Raw genomic sequence first — 22,579 nt, forward strand, 5'->3', positions numbered from 1 at the left:
AAGTTGGGTTTCTGGAACCACAATAGAAAATACCATCAGATCCGTTAGATTTCACTTTTGCTCTTATTCTGCATGTTTTCTTCAAAATTTCTGAGAAGAGGAATCCTCGTGTAAAATGGTGAGACCGGTCCAGAGGGCAATGGTTCTTAATAGAGCGAGCTTGTTAACTTACTGCTGGAATTCCAGGTTTTGTACATTTGTGATGTCCAGTCTTTGTCACATTTTGTATTGTACGTTTGCAAGATAAACATGTTTTTGGCCCTTGGAAGACTTGATCAGTGTTCTGGGTATGACCATTCTGGGATTTAAGATAAAATAAAATGAAACTAGAGCTGCTTAATATTTTCTTTCTGTAGAAAACCTTTCACCTGTTTCTTTCTGTATGTGGTCTACTTGTACAATACACTTGGAAACTACCTGAGCCTTTGGGTCTTTGGGTCTTCCTCTAGGTTCCTAACTTTGTCATTTAAAGCTAGAGTGTTAGAACACTCAGTGAAACATTCTCACTAATGGAACTGCAAGATATCTTGACCTGGCATGTTGGACTTGAGTCCTGGAACTAGGACTTTCCATCTGCTAATTAAAAAAAAAGTAATTTCCTTGTCTTGTGTTTGACAAAAGCACACATTTGACTTTATGTGTGGTCACGTTCTTACTGTTGGATGTCTTCTCTTGTGTCATACCTATAGTCATCTATTATATACTACTGGGTTCTTAAAAATATAAATCTGTTATAAAATCTTACTCTTTTAAATACAGGACCTCTTCTCAAGGTGGGACTATGACATTCCAGGAGAAACCAGGGTAGGTCTGCCATAATTGTGCTTGACTTTCAGTCTTTGACTGCAGTTGGCATTGATGTCGACCACTTTTTATTCCACTGGGGAATTATTCTAGTTATCAAATTCAGTTTCCTTTTTTAATCAAGTTTCAATGAAGTGAACATTTTTTCTGATGTTTCTCCTAAGCTTTTTCCACTCATACAGCACCAAAATCAAGATCAAAATATAATTATACATATGAATTTTTTTTCCTTTTCATTCCTGATTCCTGGAATGTTACCTTACGATGCTACCACAGGAGACTGTTTTCAAACCATCCTTTTCAACCTTTCTGTGACATAAGGCTTGAAAATGGAGACACTTTTCTTGAACAGAATTAACCTTATGATGGTTACCCACTTTTGTCTATGTTTTCTTTTCTTGTTCTATAACATGTTTCTATAGTGGTGTTAGTGATGGCTGAACAGTTAAGGCTCTGGGTTACTGATCAGAAGGTCAGGGGTTCAAGCCCCAGCCCTGTCAAGCTGCTGCATTTATTCACTTGAGGAAGGCCCTTAACCACATCTGCTCCAGGGGTGCCATATCATGGCTGACCCTGCGCTCTGACCCCAGCTTCCTAGCAAGCTGGGATATGCAAAAACTGCATTTCAGTGGCTCAGTGCTTGTACTCTGCACAATGACAATAAAGTAGAATCTTAATCAAAACGTTAACAAATCCTGTGGATGTGGCTATAACAGGGGCTTCAATAATCATAGAAAACTTGAAAAAAACCTGAGCTCAGACATACAATGTCCAGTTACATGTAACATAAACAGGGTTCAAAATTGTAATGCAGTTTAAAAATCTACAATCTGGAATTCAAGATTCTTCATGAAAAATCTAAGCTTTTCTGGGGCAATTACTTAACTGACACACAGATTTTTTGTTCTCGGCATTATAGCCTTCAAAATATCAGTAATTTTGCAGGAAAGTTCTCCTTATTCAGACCTCTGCTACACATGCCCTTAAGTTGATTTTCTGGACAGACCATTCAGATTACTGAAATTATGTGCACATATTTGCCAGTTTTTTTGAGTAGCTCCTTAGTTTACATTAATCTCAGCTTTAATAACAGTGTGTAAAATCCTGCATGAGGTCTGTAACAAAAATTACAAAAATTCTATCCAAATGCTTGCTAAACCTAAAACCACTAAATTCGAAGAAGAAGCAGAAGCAGAAGCAAAGAAGCAGAAGCAGAAGCAAAATTCATTATCATTTTGCATTTTCATTATCATTATCATTTATCAATTTTGAAAATTCATTATCATTCATATCATTATTATTAAATGTATCACTTGCAGTCCAAACATTTCTCAGTTGCTGAAAGGGAAGTGCACTGCAGCATTTTTTCAACTCACTATCACATCTCAGAAAGCACAAAGTCCTGAAGACTCTCGCATGGTGGAAAACATACTGACTGTTACAAAGCGCTGATATTTCCAGAAATGTTAAATAAATGTCTACTTATTGAAAGCTTCACCATATCAATGACTGTATGGTATTATATGTTAACATATTATACATTTTACACTACATGGCCAAAAGTTTGTGGACACCTGACCATCACACCCATATGTGGTTCTTCCTCAAACCGTTGCCACAAAATTGGAAGCACACAATTGTTTAATATGTCTTTGCATGCTGTAGCATTACAACTTCACTTGAAATAATGGCCACAGCCATGTTCCAGCATGACAATACCCCTGTGCACAAAGCATGGAGACATGGTTTGCCAAGGCTGGAGTGGAAGAACTTGAGCAACCTACACAGAACCCTGACCTGAACTCCACTGAGCACCTTTTGGATGTACTTGAATGCCGACTGCGCACCAGGCCTCCTCGCCCAACATCACTGCCCAACCTCTCTAATGCTCTTGTGGTTGAATGAGCACAAATCCCCACAACCATGTTCCAAAATCTAGTGGAAAGCCTTCCCAGAAGAGTGGAGGATGTTAGAACAGCAAAGGGGGACTTAATCTGGAATGGGAAGCTCAAAAAGCACATAGGGGTGTGATGGTCAGGTGCCTGTTATTTAAGAGTCTCTTGACTCTTCTACGTCCTCTGGACTACCTCTAAGTTTTTGCACCTTTAAGCTTCTTTGTAAATATGGCCCTGATTTCTAAGACATTTTTTCACACTTGATCCCGAGAGGCTTAACACATACAGGCCATGGTCTATTGGAGATCCTTTGTCACTTTCTGATATTTTTTGCCACTGTTTAACATTCTACCTTTTTTAATCTGATTGTAGCATATGTGTTATTTGGCAGTGTATTGTTATATGCTGACTTAATTCCTTTTCTGTGGATATTATTTAATTACATAATCATCATCTCTGCAGTTTGACTGTGTCATTATGGTGAAGGCACCAGACAGGATTACTGGCATGTGGAAGGTTGAGGACTGTGAAGAGAAACGAGGTTTTGTGTGCAAGAGGAATATTGGTGAGTGGAACTATTACAGTAACAGTGAACTTTCAGAAATCAGTGTGTGTAAATTCAACATTATCGTCAATTTCATTAGACCTTTATTAGGAATGTGTGTTTAATCTGCCCCAGATTCTCAGATCCAAGTTCCAGTGACAACAATGTCAACAGCGTCATATTTTAAACTGGGAAATAATTCATATAAGATACAAACTGAGAAGATGAGCTGGGATGAGGCAAGGAGGCAGTGCAAAGCAGACGATGCTGACTTAGCTAGTGTGTTAGACTCTGTCACCCAGGCATTCATCACCCTCAGGACTGGCAGATTGAAAGAGCCTGTGTGGATTGGCCTGAACAGCAATGTGGTAAGCACACCAAACAGTTTGTAAAGACACACTGAAGAGAAAAGCAGTTGCAGGAGATATGGACAGATGTTTCTGAGCTTCAGTGTTACTGCATATCCATACCATGGTGTCATGAATACACTAAAGTGAATCCATGGTTTCTCATATCCATATGACAACAATTAAATTGTAACTGAATAAAAATTCAAAGTTTACTGTGATCCAGGATTTTCCAAAAACACGGTATTTAAAAATGAAACTCTGCTGTAAAAAGAGTAAGCCAGAGTAGGTGTTCTCAAACATTTTGAAGCCAGGGACCCTTTTAACTGCAAAACATTTATCCATGGATCCCCTCAGTACAGATTTACTTTATAAACATTATCCAAATATTCAAATATTAGGCTTATTATTTAAATGTGTACAACAATGTTTGTGCTATTTTTTTGGAGCCACAGAGTTTTCCTTTCCTGAACTTTGTTTTTGAGAAATTTGATATGGATTAAACCATAATAAATTGATAATGGTGGATTGTGATTTCCACCACTGTACCATGTACCTGGCTATGCTTCATGGATGCCTTGTGGCAAACCATGGGGCTAGAGAATTATGGGAAAATGAGCTAGTAAGTGGTTCTTAGAGATACCATCCTGTCTTGGTTTCTCTCACATACCCCTCCCCATATGAGTATCTTCTTTACTGTTGCTTGTAGACCGGTGGACGATACCGCTGGACGGATAACTGGTTACTGCGCTACACTAAATGGGCTGCAGGTGAGCCACTGAGAAACCAGGCTTGTGTATACATTGACACAGATGGAACATGGAAAACATCAGAATGCAGCAAAAGCTACTACTCTCTCTGCAAACGCTCACCAGGTAGGTCCTAGTGCTCATTATACCTGCAGAGATTTCACCAGTGAGTAAAACTTTTGGCCCTGATTATCAATGCAGCACTAAGTTCTTTGAGTCAAATCAGGGGAAGAAGGTCATTGGCCATAGAAAAACACCACATGTTTATGTGTGTATGAAGACGGATGTGTATTTTTTTGTAATTTCCACAGGTTGGATACTTCTAAATGCTATTGTGTTTGTGCCTTCGAGAAAACGTAGCAACAACAAGTCATTGGCTATAATCTGTGAAACAGCCTGTGTTGTCTTTCTTGCAAATTTATTTAAGATATGTTCCAGATCCAGCATCACATTCTGACCAGGATAAAGTGGTTACTAAAGATTAAGTTTAAGATTAAGATTAAGTTATAAGCATATCAGCACACAGAGATGTTCTGAAAACACTGTGTGTGGCACTCACGCTTATATTGGATTGAGGTATAACTTTTGGAACTACACTAACTCAACTAACTTGAGTTATAACTTTTGGATTCCTTCAGATTATTGACTTATTACTTATTGTTTAAAATGAACTTTTTCCTAATTTTTGAAAGTTTAAAAATAAATGTATACAGTATGTTAACAGCTTAAAACTTCTTTTTTCTACTATGCAGATATCGCGCCCACTGATCCCCCTCAGCTCCCAGGACGCTGCCCAGAACCAAAGAAATCCAAGGTTTGGATTCCTTTCCGAGGACATTGTTATGTTTTTGTAGCCTCAAGGAATGAGAACTGGGCCCATGCTTCAGTGGAGTGTATGAGAATGGGTAGGCACATACATATATTTCATATATTTCAGTTTTGTACATATATCGCCTATTTTTAAAATATTATGCTATCTATATACTGGGGAAAAAAAACAAAATGTCCCAGGAACACCTGCTTCCTCTTGCTAAAAACATATTTTCAATGCTTGTGTATTTTTTGAAATCCAGGCTTTGTGTAAATAGCTTTAGTGTACAATTTGGAATCATATTGTTATCGTATTATATAGACCATGCGTTTCAGTATGGAACTTACTAAAATTTCTAAACACCTAAAATTTCTGGTTAATTTTGTCTTCCATTATACTGGGCATATGGCTTGTAGCCTTATATTGTCTGTTACCATTTCGTTGTTGTACATGTGACAATTAATACCATGATTTCATTCCTGTTAATTTCATTCATGTTACAAATATCTGCTTATTGGTAAAACATTAGCTAATAATGGTCCATCTCTATGCACAGGTGCATCATTGGTGAGTGTGGAGGATGCACTGGAGTCTACCTTCATCCGCCAGAATATTGAGATTCTTCATGATGAAGCTAAATCTTTCTGGATTGGCATCCACCGCAGCTACACAGGTTTAAAAGCAACTTATATTAAAACCGTCCCATTCAGAGTAGCTTCAATATCAAATTAGATACACCCAAAGGGGCCTCTATGTAAGTAGTAAGTATGTGTATGTGTTTATCTATCAGGTGAGTGGATGTGGATTGATAACACTGTGGTGGACTACACTAATTGGGCACCACGGTCACCTGGTACCCACGGCGACTGTGTGGAGGCTAAATCAGAAAGTGGCTTGTGGATAAACTCTCACTGCAGTGCGTACAGAGCCTATATCTGCAAAACCCCCAAAAGTAAGCCATACACATACACGCGCACACACATGCATACGCACACGTACAGTATTGATCAATCATCAGTCTAAAACTGGTGCCCTATAGAAAACTCTTTTATAAGTCTTTTTTTAATGTTTTTACAGCATATTGTATTTTCAGTAATCCATTATCTTAAACTTGTTGTGGAATTTAATCTCATATACACATCCCTCTTTTAGTTATACCACCAACTGAGAAACAGCCGGCAATTCGTGAGTACAAAAGTTCATTTACTCTAAATCAGCTGCTTCATTTCTAACATTAACCTAAAAAAGCCTTTTCAAGGCTAAATAAACCTGCAAGTGAAACAGGCAACTCTGATGCTATGAAATCATTTTGTGTTATGAGTTTTATTGAGAACAGTTTTTCAATGCTCCTAATTATTAATTTTGCCCTGCAGAACCACATGTGGAAGAAGCCTCTCATGGCTACACTGGTATCGCTGTAGCAGTTGTATTGGTGATAATTGCTGTAGCAGGACTGGCTGCCTTCCTCTTCTATAAAAGACCAACTATCCCAGTAGTCGGGGAGTGTACGTTTGATAACACACTCTACTTTAACAACCCTGCACGATCTACCACTACAGTAGACACCAAGGGACTGGTTACCAACATGGAACAAAATGAGCATGCATAACACACACACACGCACACACAGTGTTACAACAAATTTCTATGTTAATTACACAAAAGAAAAATGTGTTTTTTAAATAATCAAGATGTATAGATGAATTTTGTACATCACCAATCTGCTTGGTAGTAGGAAGATGTCTGCTCAATATTTAGTAGAGTAATACACAAAACACTTTGTCCACTCTGCTAAACATGAGGTGATGAAATCACATGTTGCTTATTTACATCTTATAGTACTTTCTTTAATCCTAAAAATGTTCAAGATAATATAGGACAATGTAAATGTTCATAGACTGTATACCACCATATTTTTATTCTCAGAGCTGTGCTTTATTGACATTGTCATTTATTATTTTACATTTTAAATTTGCTATTGTAAATAAATGTTTAAAGAACTAAAAAGGAATGAAGCATGAATCTATCTTAGTTGTTAAAAATATTATAGATATTTTTGTTCAGCTTTATGAAATGTAAAATACTTGCCTGATATAACATTAACATAATGAACTGAATGAGTTTGAGCCTGTGTTCAGCTATAGAATATATAATGAAGTGCTGCTCTCTCTCTCTCTCTCTCTCTCTCTCTCTGGGGTTCTCTATTTGTTTCCCTATATCTCTCTCTCTCTCTCTCTCTCTCTCTCTCTCTCTGTCTGACTCTCATACAACCTACATGATCCCCACAATCATTTCTAAAATGAGGCTCATACTGCCATAGTAACCACTGACCTAAGAGCCTCAACCAGAGGCTACTAATCCCCTGCAAGGGGCACTAGCATATTTGCTCATTAAAGCATTTACCCGTGCTCTGGAATTCATGCCATAGATTTCTCCCAGCTTTCTGAACCTTGGAGAAGGAATATATTCTTTTCTTCAGCTACACAGTGGACTGGAAAGAAAAGCAAGGCCAGTAATTTCATAATTAAAGTTGAGATTTAAAGAGAGGGACTAAAAATAAATTGTTTAGACTTTATAGTCTTGGAGTGAGTTGTTGTTTTTGGTGTTGCTGGTATTGGTGTAGCATAATAGTCAGTACAGTGTGTAGTCAATATTGTGAGTTATAAGAACTTGCTAGTCATGGAGAGCATTTTGATTCTGTGCATAGCTGATGCATGGGTAGAGTTTGTGTGTGCATGTTTCAGGATTTGTGTAGTCAGTTTTTAGGCACGGGCTTAGATACTGTGTATGTGAAGTTAACGTACATGTAAACAAATCTTGCCCTGTCCTATAGTATCAGCAAAGAACTTACTATTGTCTGTCTACGTTCTTAATTTAACGCAAAACCCAAGCTCTTTCACCTTTTCCAAGTTTCTGTTTTTCTCCTGTTTGTTCAGAAATGCTTTTTGGGCAGAATAGGAGTCAATGTAAAGGCTTGAAGAAGCTCATTAATGGGGCCTTTTTCTGGCCTCCTGCTACTCCAAAGATTCTTTGAAAAGCCCCTTAATTACAATTCATTAAAGAAAAAAAACATGCCCTCTCAGCCTACTCCCCCCAAGCCCTTTGCTATTCACATACTACAGTTTCTCTCCATTTCATGCCTTCATTTCATACTTCATCAAGCTTTTTGGTCTATAACAAAAACTCTTATAGTTTGTGCTTCTTTTCTCTTTCTGCTTCTCCTGTGTCCTGTGCAGGTTTCAGTTACCGTGAGCGTACGTACATGCAGGGGTGTGTTAGTTGCAATGTGCAGTTTGTACAGATTATGGCCTGTGCTGGGCCTTCTCAATGGCCTGAGTAACTGGATACCAGTGGCAAAAAGTCAGGAAGCCTTGCGAAGGGAAGATGTGGGTTCTTTGGTCAGTGAGCTCTTCAGGATTGTCGAGTGTCCAGAAAACCAGCAGCTCTGTGAGAAGGTATGAAGAAGAGGTCTAACCTATCCACCTCAAATTCCAAAAATGAATCTAAGACCACTTCCTGCTCAACACAAGGTCAATAAATCCAGTGCTAAGATTGAACAAGGATGTACATGGCTAAAACACAAAAAACTGTTAATTTAATTCACTATAGTAACAAAACTACACATTAATTCAAACCCATTTCTATTCTTAAGCAATGTTTAAAGTAAAAAAGGTGAACATTTATTTTCATGATGTGATAAAATAAAATTGCCCACCATGAGCAAACCAATCAAAATCTACCATGTACTTTGACATAAGAATTATTGAGGATACCCTTCTAATAATAGAACTCTCATAAGCACCAAAAGCAAACAGGTCAGGTTCTAAATGATTTTATATATTTTTCTTTTTACTTATGTTGTTATTTTTTTCTATTCTTTTCCACATACTTTGAATTATGCCCCATTACTGCTTGTTTATTTCTTTAATTTCATCATTGGTTACAGCCATCTCCTTAGATTCTTACTAAATCTGCTAAGCCAAAGCAAGAGATTGTTAAGTGTGATGTGAACAGAGCTTTCCTCATTGCAGCTTTAAACTTAATGTCAACAGGAATCTTCTCTTTTCTAAGAATCCGTCCATGCGTAGCACTTGTTGCTTCTCTAATAATAAAAGGAATTCATGGGAATGTACTGAGTATGACGACTGAAGTGGTTTATTCTGTGTTAGTGTTTTTGTATGTGTGTGATTAGGAAATACAAAGCCTGTCCCCTAAGTACAAAGAGCTGCTTAATGGCATGTTTTCTAACAGACTCAAAGAGGTCTTTGAGTGCTTGTGTGTGTGTGTGTGTGTGTGTGTGTGTGTGTGTGTGTGTGTGTGTGTGAGAGAGAGAGAGAGAGAGAGCGAGAGAGAAGAAAGTAAAAGTGGGTCCCCTGTTTTTCTAAAAGGTTCCCTTTAAGAGAGCACTTCCTGCTTATCTTAAACAAACTTGGGTATACAATACACACAGCATATAACATTGTTGGGAAAATGCAACAGGTATTCATGCTTTTTACACAGGTGAAACAACATTATATTTAAGATAAAACAGCCTGTCTTATAAGCAATCTAAGCTCTCTATTTGTCAATTAATATGCCCATTTAACAGTTTATGTTTCCTATTTCATATGCTTCTTATTAGTGTCTTCCTCAAGACTGGTTAATGTCAGCACTGGAAGATGATGGGAATGACTACATCAGTGAGAACACCTACCTTAAGATATCCACCATGCTCCTCTATTATATCATCAACATGAGACAGATTTGTTCCTCCAATGCCTCATCTTTGTCACCCTCCTCCTTCTTTTCACCCTTATATCATGATTTCTCATACTGTCTTCGAGCTCTGACTTCACTCCACTCATCAGAAGATGGACATTTCCTCTCACCCAATGAAACAGAGAGCATCTTGCAACTTATTAACCAACACTATCAACCAGAAGAAAGACCTGCCTCAAAACACACACAGGTTACTGGTCTTACATTTTAACTGTCTGTGACACCCAAACACAAACATGTGAATTTCAAGAAAATGTCACCAGGTTACGTATGTAACCATGGTTCCCCGAGAGAACGAGATGCTGCGTCGAAACACTATGGGAACGCCTTCAGCGTGACCACGCTCTGAATCACGTGCATAATCAGTCCAATGGATGGGCAAGACGTCACAGGCGGGGTGACGTAGCGACCAGGAAGCCTAAAAGCATGCGCGGTGGATACAACGGCAGCTTTGAGAATGAAGAGGCGCTTGCAGGCATGCCAGAAGTATGGCACTGAGACGCAGCGTCTCGTTCCCTCGGGGAACCATGGTTACATACGTAACCTGGAGACGTTCCCCTTCAGGAACTCGAGCTGTGTCGAAACGATATGGGAACGAGTATGCCCACGCCACCAGACTTACAAATCCATGCGTAGTGGCTCGCATGTTGAGGCCATAGAACCTGACGAAAGTCAGGGGCACAGACCAACCCGCAGCATTGCAGATGTCCTGCATAGGGACACCTGCCAGAAAGGTATTGGAGGGCGCCACACTTCTAGTGGAGTGAGCCTTGACTCCCAAAGGCGAGGGGAGATCAGAGGACTCATAGGCCAGACAGATGGAATCCACGATCCACGATCCTCCGCTGAGGGTCTGTTTAGTAGCAGGGAGACCTCGCTTAGGGGGACCATAGCACACAAACAAATGGTCTGCCCTACTCCACAGGGCAGCTCTGTGGACGTTACAATTAAGCCTCTGCTGGTCGGGCCCCCGAAAGGGAGGAGGACAGAAGGCCTGGAGTACGACAGGCCGTGGTGTAGAGGAGGGAACTTTAGGAACATACCCCGCTCGAGGGTGAAGAAACGCTTTGGCCAGACCAGGCGCAAAGTCTAAATATAAAGTCTCAAAGTCACTGAGAGGGCCTGTAGATCCCCAACTCTCTTGAGAGAGGAAATCGCCAGAAGAAAGGATGTTTTAAAAGTGAGATGAAGATCAGATATCTCCTCTATAGGCTCAAAAGGAGGTTTACAGAGAGCATGTAACACCACAGCCAGGTCCCACGGAGGGACACGAGATCGTACCGGAGGTCTCAGTAAACCGGAGAGGAAACGTGTAACTAGGGGGTGTCTGCCCACAGACTGACCACTGAGAGGGGCGTGGCAGGCCGCAATGGCCGCCACGTAGACCTTCAAGGTGGAGTGGGTCAACCCTGCTGAGAATTGGAGCTGCAAGAACTCCAATACTGTACCAACAGGGCAGTTAACTGGGTCGAGCTGGCGGTCTCCGCACCAAGAAGTGAAAAGTTTCCACTTCAAGGTGTACAGTTTCCCCATAGAAGGAGCTCTGGATTGGAGAATGGTCTCAACAACCTCGGTTGAGAGGCCGGAAGCTAAGAGTTGTGCCCCCTCAGAGGCCATATCCACAGCTTCCGCAACTCTGGGTGGGGGTAGAAACCCGCCTGTGAGAGGAGGTCCCTCCTGACAGGGATCTCCCATGGAGGGCCGTCAAGAAGGGAAATCAGGTCTGAGAACCATAGTCGGCCCGGCCAGAACGGGGCTACTAACAACAGAAGGACCCTGTCCTGGCGCACTCTCTCTGGAACTCCCGGGAGCAGAGCAATCGGGGGAGTCTGTACCATGGTATCCAGTCTGAGAGGACCTGGATGAGTCAGAGAGAACCAGAGGGGACAGTGGGATATCTCCTGAGTCGCAAACAGATCCAACTGAGCCTGGCCAAACACTCTCCATATCTGCCTCAACAGGATGTCTGCTCCGATAATGAGATGTCCAGGAATATATACTGCTCCCAGAGGGAGGAGTTTCCCCTGGAACCACCCAAGGATCCAGAGTGCCAGCCTGTAAAGGGGGCATGAACGCAGACCTCCCTGGTGGTTGACGTAAGCGAAGCGGGTTTCCCCTCGGAGAGAACCCCTTGGTCTCGAGCCACCACTCATGTACAGCAGGCCAAAAGATATCACAATGGATGCAGCTGCCATCAGACCCAGCAGTTTCTGGAACTGCTTTACAGCGAGTGACCGGCCTTCTCTTACTCTCATGACTGCCATGAGGATCGACTCGATCTGAGCAGGGGACAGACGTGCCTGCATCGTGGTCGAATGCCACACCACGCCCAGATAATCGGTTCTCTGTACTGGAGAAAGCACACTGTTCTCGGTCTTTAGTCTTAACCCCAGCTCTTTCATGTGGGCAGGAACGACATCTCAATGCCGAACTGCCGCCTGCTCCGATTGAGCTAATATCAACCAATCGTTGATATAATTCAGATGCGGATGCCCTAGAGTCGCAGAGGAGCCAAAGCAGCATCCACACACTTCGTGAAAGTGCGGGGTGAGAGTGCCAGGCCAAACGGAAGAACCCGATATCGGTAAGCTTCGCCCCCGAAAGCAAACCTCAGGAACTGCCTGTGTTGGGGAAGGATGGAGATATGGAAATATGTGTCTTCTAGATCAATCATTACAAACCAGTACTCAGACTTGATCTGAGTCACAACTTGTCTGATTGTAAGCATCCTGAACTTCAGTGGCATGACTGAGCGGTTCAAATGACGCAATTCTAAAAAGGGACGCAACCCTCCATCCTTCGTTGGAACGATGAAGTACCGGCTGTAGAACCCAGACTCTCTGTAGTGAGGAGGGACTACCTCTTTGGCCTCCTTCCCCAGGAGAGTGTTTACTTCTTGTTCAATTACCAGAACCTGCTCGGGGCCCACCAGAGTGGGCAGAATTCTGCAGAAACGAGGTGGTGGAGAACCAAATTGGATTCGGTAGCCTCTCTCTACAGTATGCAGGACCCATAGAGACACATTTGGCAGAAGTTCCCACGCTGCCGAATAGCCCACTAAGGGAATCAGTCTCTCGAGACTGACCTCTGGTGAAATGAGAGCCGCTAGCTCGGTGCTCTGAAGCAGTGAACTGGCAGGGGACGGCCGAACTAGCTGCTCTGGGAACCTCCAAAGAGGTAGCGAGTCTCCCAGTACCGCTACGTGCCCGGCCGGAAACTGAGAGAAGCACTCGCCGGAGACTGCTGCACCCTGAAGCACCATGGGTGGCAGGGTTGGCAGATCGATCCCCTGAGGGCACTGAGGAGAGATGGGCACCATGTGATGAGGTGTACACCGCTCTTCCCCAGAGGGGCCTGCCCTCAGACTTTCTGGACCACAGGCATCAGGAACTCCTGGCCGAGGTCTTCCTAGCCTGCAGAACAGTCCGCAAATCCCCAGCCCAGAGCGTCACTGGGGCTCCCGGTCCCGATGCGGGGGAGCACGGGAGGAAACGCTCTGTCTCTGTGCCTCCCGGTGTGAGGAGCTGGTACACGGAGGGGGCTGCCCCCACCCGGCAGCTCCAAGAGCTAGAGAGAGGCGAGGGAGGAACCGCCGGTTCATGTAAGCTCTGAGACATCCTCCAACTTAATCTGCCCTCGTCCAGCTCTTTCAGCAGATCGGCCTGGTAGGCCTGCAACACCGCCATGGTGTGCAGGCAAGTGCCAGCCTGGCCTGCTGCCGTGTACCCTTTGCCCACCAGCGCTGAGGTGGTCTGCAGCAACTTGGAGGGCAATGCCGGAGCCTTCAGGGACGATGCCGCGTCAGGGGACAGATAGCTAGCCTGCGTCTATTCAACCTGGGGCATCGTCCTGTAACCGTGATCAGTCAGCCCCGCCACATTAGCATAATGGCAGGAGACGGGACTGAAAATACGGGCCGAAAAAGGCCTCCCCCACGACCTCGACACCTCGGTGCCCCTCATCGACGCCCTCCACATCAACCTCCTAGGAGGAAGACAGGAGGAGCGTCGAGCCCTCTTGCCAGGGGCAGGAAACCGCGGAGTGGGCTTCCGATCCCAGAGAGAGAGCAGTGGATCTGGTGGGTGAGGAAGAAAATAGGGGCTTGCCCGTCTCCATTCCCTCTACCAAATCCATCTGCGATCCACACGAGTGTAGCCGCCACTCTGCCTCGGCAGAAGCGGGGCCAGCACCGCGAGGAACGCTGGTGAAGGCTCCCTTCTCAAAAAGAGCCTTCCAGGAGCGAAGCACATGCAGTGGCAAATGCACGCAATGCGGGCAGTTGGCTCCCTCGAGAGCGGACTTTGCGTGCTCCGCTCCCAAGCAGACAACGCACAGACCGTGTGTATCCCCACCCGTAATATAGCGCGGGCAGGGAGAAACACACAGCCTAAAACACTGCCTGCTCTCACCCTTATGTTTTGTCTTTTTGCGAGCTTTAGGCATGCTGTGGTGAAAGCAAAACCACATAAAAGGACCACACACAGAGCGCGCGCTGAATGAAAAAAAAAGCTGCCGCTGTATCCAAAAAGCTGCCGCTGTGCTTTTAGGCTTCCTGGTCGCTCTGTCACTCCGCCCGTGACGTCTCGCCCATCCATTGGACTGATTACACACTTGATTCAGAGCGTGGTCACGCTGAAGGCGTTCCCATAGCGTTTCGACACAGCTCGAGTTCCTGAAGGGGAACTGGCTTTTTTTTTAATCAATATAAGAAACATTGTATAATTCTTGTTCATAGTAATCCCACATATACAGTAATATACATATACAGTAAAAATGATGGGGTATTCCTTTGACACACATGTGTAGGTCTGAGCACTACAATCTACAAAGAGGTTTCAATACTTGCATTTATATTTGTGCTGTCAGTGTATTGATGCTGCACAGCTGATGGAGGAAGTGGGCGTGACTGACAGCAGAGGTGTCGAATCATCCTCTGTTCCTCTATTAGCTGCGGCTATTGTCAATCACTTGCGCCAGGGCCGTTGTGTAAGGAGACGAAACCTCCCCTCGCCTGCTTTCTTCACTGATTACATATTCCAGTCGCTCAACCGAACCAGTGATCTCTATGTCATGGGTAATTACAAACACAAGTTCACACATACAGAAACACTGTGTGTATAAGCATATAGGACAGATGTCACTTATTGTTTATTCAGATCTGCAACAGCTATTACTCCAACTTGGTGTTGGTGGAGCTGCCTCTACCAAATCACAAGGCAGGAGAATGAGGAGCACAACAGAACCATCCCCTAATACATATAATCAGGAATTACTAAGAGGAACCAGAGACTGGACACAGGTACTATCATTTGAGATGACTAAGATTTTAAGATGTTTAATACAAGTGAATAAGTCAACAAGTTCAATATGGTGAATGCAGGTTTGCTGCATAGTTGCAAGCTGATTGTGTAGACATCTAGAGTGTTTTTTTTTTTTGAATCTCAAATTTTATATCCTCATATAGATGTGCTTTTCAGCTAGTCAGCTGCTGGACATCTTTGTCCTTGATCCTTTCTCACCAATCTCCAGAGATCACTTCAAAAACATCTGTCCTGCAATCATTCAGCAGCTGCTGGGTGATGCCTGTAACCCTACACAATCAATAGCTAGGAAATCAACACCAAGTGACATTGAGAGTAAGAGTCATTACTTATTACTAACTTATTACATTGAGTCTGTATTTCAGCTTTTGTTTTAATGTAATTTAGGTAGTTCTGTTATGAGGGATCTATGACAATTCTTTGTGGGGTACTTGAAGCGCATAACTTCCACTAAAAATATTTAATAGTTCAAGTTGGCATCCCGTATTGCTACTTGAAAACAAATAAAAACATAACTCTATTTTACCATTTATTTGAAGAAAAAAAAAATCCAAAAGTTAAATTGAAATGTAGCTGTATTTTGCAAGAAGACATCAAATTAAAACATATAGATAAATAAACAAACAGACAGACAAACAAACAAGCAAACAAACAAACAAACAAACAAATAAATAAAAGAAGGCCAAATTTAGGCATCTTGGTCTACAAACCTGATTTGAAGTAGACAGTACATATGGCAGAATTATAAAAGAAATCCTAGGATGTCAGAAAGAAGTGGTGGGCAAATATTATCACAGAAAGAATCTAAAAGCTGTTCAGAGCATGGAAAAGTTTAGAGGCAGTATTAAAGGGCAGGCATATAATAATCTGTAATCTCTAATATAAGTTATTAGAGAATATTTAGAAATGGAAATCTCACTGAGAAAAAGAAATCCCAATGTTTGAAAAGATAAACTGTATTTCTTTCCACTATTTCACTATTTACTGAATATATTAACCTACATGACTTGATTATTTTTGATAATGACTGAACATCTGTGAAACCTAATATGGTAAATATCTCCTGAATTAAAATACTACATTTGTTCAAGGGCATTCAAACTTTTACACTCAAAATATACACTGTACAAAACATGATTTGATGATCTAACTTGTTTTTTCTGTGAACCAGATTTCCTTAAAACATTGCCTCCTTTAAAATTTCAGTTGTAAGACGACGTAAAACAAATTATCATGCTATCTGAACACCACCGAGCATTAACGAGAGAGGATAATTTTAAGAAACCAAATGTAAAAAAAAAAGGTTGTAGTAAACAAAATGCAGAATAGAGTCAGTCAGTATGAGACACACTATAGTATTTCTCTCTGTACGTGTATGTATATCTCTATATCTCTCTTCAACAGAGTATGGCTACAGTTCAGTTGCGGTGTTGCTGATCACGGTGGGTTCGATGTTGGGTATTTGCCTGATCTTCTTTAGCTCCTGTCAGAAGACTTACAATCTCATCCTGCAGCTGTTTGTTGGGCTTGCTGTGGGCACACTGTCAGGAGACGCACTGCTCCATCTGATACCAGAGGTAGCCAACCTAACTCTAGAACAGTATATAGATATAGAACAGTACATATTTACTTACCTCCCTAAAACTCTCTATACTATCTAACCCAAAAGTTTTCAATACATTAGTATTCTCGGTGTGTGTGTGTCAAAAACTCCATGATCTGTATGTAATTCAGGTGTCACTGAAAAAAAAACATGATTTAAAAACATGCTTATTAATAATCTATATAACGGTAATTCTTACTCTAATATGTTGGACTGAAGTTATGCTAAATTTACTGTTACTTATGAACACACAAAATCTACCATCTAATCTCTGAATATATTAATAAAAATGCTGCTAGCTACTCTGTGTGTCATTCAGGATTCATAAACAGGGCTGAGAAGTTAGCAGTAAACGTTTGTAATTATGTCATGGCTGGCCCTTACACTGCTGTTATTACTATTCACATATTTTTGTCCATATTTTCCAACTAATTTGGAGATCCTTGGCCTTCATGATGACAGCCAGCATGATGACTCTAACCTTATGGAACAAAAAGAATACCTGTGGAAGATCATGGGCATAATCGCTGGGATCTATGGCTTTTTTCTTATTGAGAGAATCTTCTCATTTGTAATGTCATCACAAGGGCATGTAAGTTCTTCCAGAAATCCACTGTTTCAATACTATTTTCTATATATTAGTATATTAGTATTAAATAGTATTAAATACTATTTAATACTAATATACTATTCTATTATGTACTATTACTATTATTTCATATACTATTATCACTCTTCTCCCTGTCATTTCTCCTTTGTGGTAAAGGGGTTATTTATGGGTTTTTTTTTTTTTTTGGATATTTATTGGATATTTATGTTATAGCCTAAGAAAGTTTGGCCCTAGAAGCAAAACACAGACTCAAGGACAGAAGGTTAAACAGGTTTTATTAAAGGATAATGAGATGTTTGGGGAAGGAGCATGGCTCGGTCTGTCTGTGGAGGCCAGGACTCAAACTCAAGTCAGTGGCATGAGGGTTGGACACTCTGGGGAGGTGACACAGGATTGGGTGTAGCAGAGTGCAGGCAGGCAAGTAGGCAGATGTGGATGTAGGCAGGAGAAACAGGGTTACATGAGAAACAAGAACAAGGAAGCAAAAGGCAGAGCATAAACACGAAAGAGCCCTTAATGTTGATACCACACTGGTAGCTAGAACGATCTGGTGATGAGTGACTAAAGAACCGGGGTTTATATGTGTTGCAGACTGATAAGCAGATGGGAAGCACGTGCGTTTGCTGATCAATTGGGAAGAGGCACAAAGTGGAGCACCACACCCAGACACACACAACAGAAAGAGAGGGAGAGAAAAACACAGGCAACACAAGGGGAAAAACAGGAAAAGCTTCCAAAAAAGACCTACTGGGAACCCTGTCTTATGGGGAAACACACTGTAGGGTTCTACATGTTAAGGCCCAAAAAACAAAGAGTAATTAAAAAAAGTTGGTTGTTCCCCCTTTGCTGCTACAGTATAACTGTAAACTCCACTATTCTGGGAAAGCTTTCCACTAGATTTTGGTTTGGCACTGATGTCGGGTGAGGAGTCCTGGTCCACAGCCGTCATTCAAATTCATCCCAAAGTTGTTCAGTGGAGTTGAGTCAAGTCAAGTGTGTTTTTATTGTCATTCCTCTATATAGGTTGCATACATTGGAAAAAATATCGTTTTTCCAGGACCACAGTGCAGCACAGAACAGTATGCAGGACTATAAAAAATATACAATAGTGTGAGACAAGTGTGGGACAATAAATACACTGAACAGAACAATAAATACACAGGGCAATAAATACACAGAACATGAACTGTTAACTGTAAACTCTTTTGTTGCATAGCAGCAATAAGTATAGCAGAAATATTGGCAGCAAAAATGAGTTCCATGTCTTCATGATGAAACAGGTTCGGGTCCCTTAGCTCCAGTGAAAGGAAATCTTAAAGCTACAGCATACAAAGACATTCTAGACAATTGTGTGTTTTCAAGTTTGTGACAACAGTTTGAGGAAGGCCCACATACAGCTGTGAATGTCAGGTGTCCACATACTTTTGGTCATATAGTGTAAAAAAAAAAATTGCACATAGCAGCCTATAAATCAGATCAATTTTTAAATAATCAACCAATCCATCTTTACATGAAAGATGTAACCTCATTACCTTATTCTGCTAATTAGCTAGCAAGCTCTTCAAATAGCACACTACCTAGTTGGTAACCAGCTAGTTAGAAAGCCAATATGACATGGTTAAAGGTAAAAACTGTAGACTACACAAATTGCCAGTGAAATCTTCTTCTTCTTGCCAAGAGCAAGTAATTACCCCATTGACCCTCTTCGTCTTGTGCCACTTGTATGATGTAAGTGATGCAAAATTAACTAGGGCAAGAGTTCTCAACTCGCTCCATGCAACATTGTTGAGACATTAGTAGTACCCATATATAAGTGCTATCTGGGCAATCTGCCCCCAATGCCTCACTGCGTTATTTCTGGTTTAAGTTTTAGTAACTATAAAGATACTCAAAAATATGAACCCATGTAATTCTGAGGAACAGATGATAATTCTGGCATGCTGCATACTATACCCCATACTACAAGGGTAGTATTTATTATACAGCATATACAGCTTCATTATATAGTATACAAGTAGGCTTGTGTAATCTTTATCCTTGAAACAGTGCCATCTAGTGACTAGAGTTTGTGCTGTCTACCTCTTTTTACTACTTGTGAACCCAACAAGTGTACATTTGTGTGTACGTAGTATACAGTATATTCATGCAAATGTATCCAGGATGCATGTATATCTCCGTATGTAATGTTTAATGTTGTGGTTTCTCTCACAGAGTCACTCACATGGCTTGTCTGTAGAGTTGAGCTGTAATGGAGAAGGCCAGAGGGGAAAATCAGTGTCTACCATGCAACTGGTCAGTGTACACTATGTGTTCATATGGAGCAACATTATGTCTGTGGGATAAGTTGTTTCAGAGACGTGAGTGAATAATTAGTGGCACAGTGTACACCTAAGTGGACCTGTTAAATTTATGTGCAGAGAACTTTAGAGGAGACAGAGGGTACAGAAATACAACAAGTGGAGCCCAGCATCGAACCTGCTCAGCGACAGAGTAAGTGTATTGTATGTCATCATCATCATCATCATCATCATCTTTACAGACTAATTTCTTTTTGTTCTCCCCATTTTCCCCAGAACGAGGCATTCCACTGCTGGCTGCAATGGTGATAGTGGGCGACAGCCTCCATAATTTTGCAGATGGTTTGGTGGTGGGAGCAGCTTTCTCCAACTCAGTCGAAACTGGCATGGCAACAACAGTAGCTATCCTGTGCCATGAGATTCCCCATGAAATGGGTAAGAGTTTTGAAGTGAAACTTGATCTAAAGACCTCAATTTATTTAGCTTTAAATGAACACAATTTAACAGCTATTAGTGACATTTCCTTCCTTGCTTTAATGTCTCTCAGAATAAATATTTTATACCATAATTTACTCAGTAAGGTTACACTGCAACTAAATTGTCCTTTCTTGAAGAAATTGGAAATGTGAAACAGAGAAATCACACTCCACTACAGCCACATTGTTATGAATGTAAGGTAAATTACATTGTTTTAGCTACGAAAACAGTTTTCTGATTTGAAGAAATCTGTTTTTTCTATAACAGCACAGGTTTGACAGCTGATAAAGGAGCAGTGCATTGTGTATCTGGCTGACCTGTTAGTGCACTTGTTAGGGGCGTAGTCAGACTGATGATAGCTGTCCAACACGGTGACCCAGGCAGCCACTCACTTGTTTAAGGGACAATGAGCTGTAATGAGCTATATTGGGGACTGTGTTGGGGTGACTGGGTCTCTTGGGGGGGTTTCGGGGCTGTGTGGCATTCTGTACCTGAACCTTAGAGTTGGGGATGCTGTGTGTATGAACCGCATGCTTATTTTGCATAGCTTTGCCCCCGCGATGTTCTTTTGTGTTTTTCACTGTTCCATAGCTGTTAATGTTGTTTATTATTGCTGTTGTTGTTCATGGGGTATTCCTGTTGTTGTTGGGAGTGGGATATGTCATTTTGGTGCCTTTTTACTCTTTTGTATGTCTGTTCTCACTGTGATTCCCTGTATTTGTTATGACCTCACTCCTGTTTTTCCCTATACAGTTAAAAGAACTGTCATAATGAGTAACCAATAAAAGAGGTAATTTCCCCTCAGGTCATCTTGCTTTCAACTGGTCACTACACTGAAAGGTCACAATACTTATAATATTATATTTGCAATGTAAGTGATCTTAAAAACACATTGCATTTTTAGTTGCATATTTTGCAAGTATTTTTTAAGTGTTTCAGTTTAAAAAAATATTTTAAAGCTTAGTAGCTTTTCAAGAAAAAAATATCATCTTCATATATAAAATATTAAATATCAGCTGATACTCAAGGTATTCAAAGAAAAAGTGGATTGTGCCATCTCTAAACTGTAGCTACACTCAAATTACAACAGTATTACAAATATGTAGAATGTCTGCTTACTTTTGATCTACAGAATGCACTTAATACCTTATACAAGTAATTTTTTTTAAAAAAGTACTTGCTTTCTGGTCCATGTACACTGTGACTGCCACAAAAACAGAATGACAAAAAGTGCACAGGCCCATTCTACACATAATGGAAATACTTGTAATGCATTTCAGTGGTGCAAATACAGTATACATATCATGAACCAGCATCATAGGCTAGAGGACTATAATCAAAAATCATCAACCCTAACACTACTTACGAATGCAGGAATGCTGTCTTTCTGCAGGTGATTTTGCTGTGTTGCTGAGTTCTGGTCTGTCAGTAAGGCGTGCTGTGCTCATGAACTTTGTCAGCGCCCTCACAGCCTTCATAGGGCTCTACATCGGCCTTGTTGTCTCCTCAGAAATGGAAGTACAACAGTGGATCTTTACTGTCACAGCTGGGATATTTCTCTATCTGTCACTGGTAGAGATGGTAAGTTTGATGTTAAAAATAATCAATATTCTGAAAGGGTGTTCTTAATTTTTGAGATCATACTCACTGTTTTAACAATTTTAACAATGAGCATTTCTCATTCAAGCTCTTTCTCTCTCTCCCCATCTTTCTCTAGATGCCCGAGATGAGTAGAGTTCGCTCTCCACATCCATTTCTTATGTTTATTCTGCAGAATATTGGCCTCTTGGTGGGCTGGACATGTTTACTGCTTCTAGCACTCTTTGAACACAAACTCACTTTTTAACACGCACACATGCATACACATCTCACAAGGCAGCATCAAAGTATATAATGTTGTTTCTTTCAGAGTTTTTTAAAGCAATATTTTAGCCCCAACCAAAATCTGCTGAAAAAAAGTGTACAGTTAAGTAGTGTTATTTTCACCAATGCTAGTCTGGGACTTTCAAACTGCACATTTTTGATGTTTTACCTATTGTGATGCACCAAATTCAAACTAATAAAGAATTTGTAACTGTATGTCAGTGGTGAATTGAGTCAAATATATCAGAGGAGGAAAACTAAAATGTGCCAAATTGAAAAGAAAGGAACTAGAAACTAACTGCTAGAAACTAAAGCAAAAAAATCAAGCTGTAACAAATCTACATAGTGCTCTTTCCACCTCTAAGTAATTGTAAATAAAGTAGAAAAAAGTAGTAATTGTAAATAAAGTAGAGGAAAAAGTGAATCTGCATGCAAATGATCTGCATGTTTCCTTACCTGTTTATTTCTATGCAGGTCTTCTGAAAATGAAATTAGGTAAA

The 22,579-nt window shown here is 41.1% G+C and overlaps 2 protein-coding genes across 3 annotated transcripts in view; both read left to right on the forward strand.

The window, feature by feature from the left end:
• Positions 1–9,282, forward strand: part of mrc1a (mannose receptor, C type 1a) — a 23,294-nt gene extending 14,012 nt beyond the window's left edge. Inside the window, exons 23-31 of one of the 2 annotated variants that reach the window (XM_026936379.3) lie at positions 760–804; positions 3,162–3,264; positions 3,379–3,611; positions 4,300–4,465; positions 5,092–5,244; positions 5,707–5,823; positions 5,941–6,102; positions 6,303–6,335; positions 6,524–9,282. In XM_026936379.3, the coding sequence (XP_026792180.1) occupies positions 760–804; positions 3,162–3,264; positions 3,379–3,611; positions 4,300–4,465; positions 5,092–5,244; positions 5,707–5,823; positions 5,941–6,102; positions 6,303–6,335; positions 6,524–6,759 (1,248 nt within the window). In that variant the 3' untranslated portion in view covers positions 6,760–9,282. The remainder of the gene's footprint in view (positions 1–759; positions 805–3,161; positions 3,265–3,378; positions 3,612–4,299; positions 4,466–5,091; positions 5,245–5,706; positions 5,824–5,940; positions 6,103–6,302; positions 6,336–6,523) is intronic. The other variant, XM_026936380.3, reaches the window with a different exon arrangement.
• Positions 8,141–22,295, forward strand: LOC113540130 (zinc transporter ZIP12). The gene is made up of 12 exons (XM_026936381.3): positions 8,141–8,605; positions 9,772–10,098; positions 14,775–14,982; positions 15,065–15,207; positions 15,373–15,544; positions 16,634–16,806; positions 17,272–17,424; positions 19,654–19,734; positions 19,860–19,932; positions 20,016–20,174; positions 21,610–21,797; positions 21,934–22,295. Exons 1-12 carry the CDS (start codon positions 8,141–8,143, stop codon positions 22,060–22,062), a joined length of 2,271 nt encoding a protein of 756 aa, XP_026792182.3. The 3' UTR covers positions 22,063–22,295.
• The last annotated feature ends 284 nt before the right edge of the window (positions 22,296–22,579 follow it).

Source organism: Pangasianodon hypophthalmus, chromosome 4 (genome assembly GCF_027358585.1).
Source record: "Pangasianodon hypophthalmus isolate fPanHyp1 chromosome 4, fPanHyp1.pri, whole genome shotgun sequence".
Lineage (NCBI taxonomy): Eukaryota > Metazoa > Chordata > Actinopteri > Siluriformes > Pangasiidae > Pangasianodon > Pangasianodon hypophthalmus.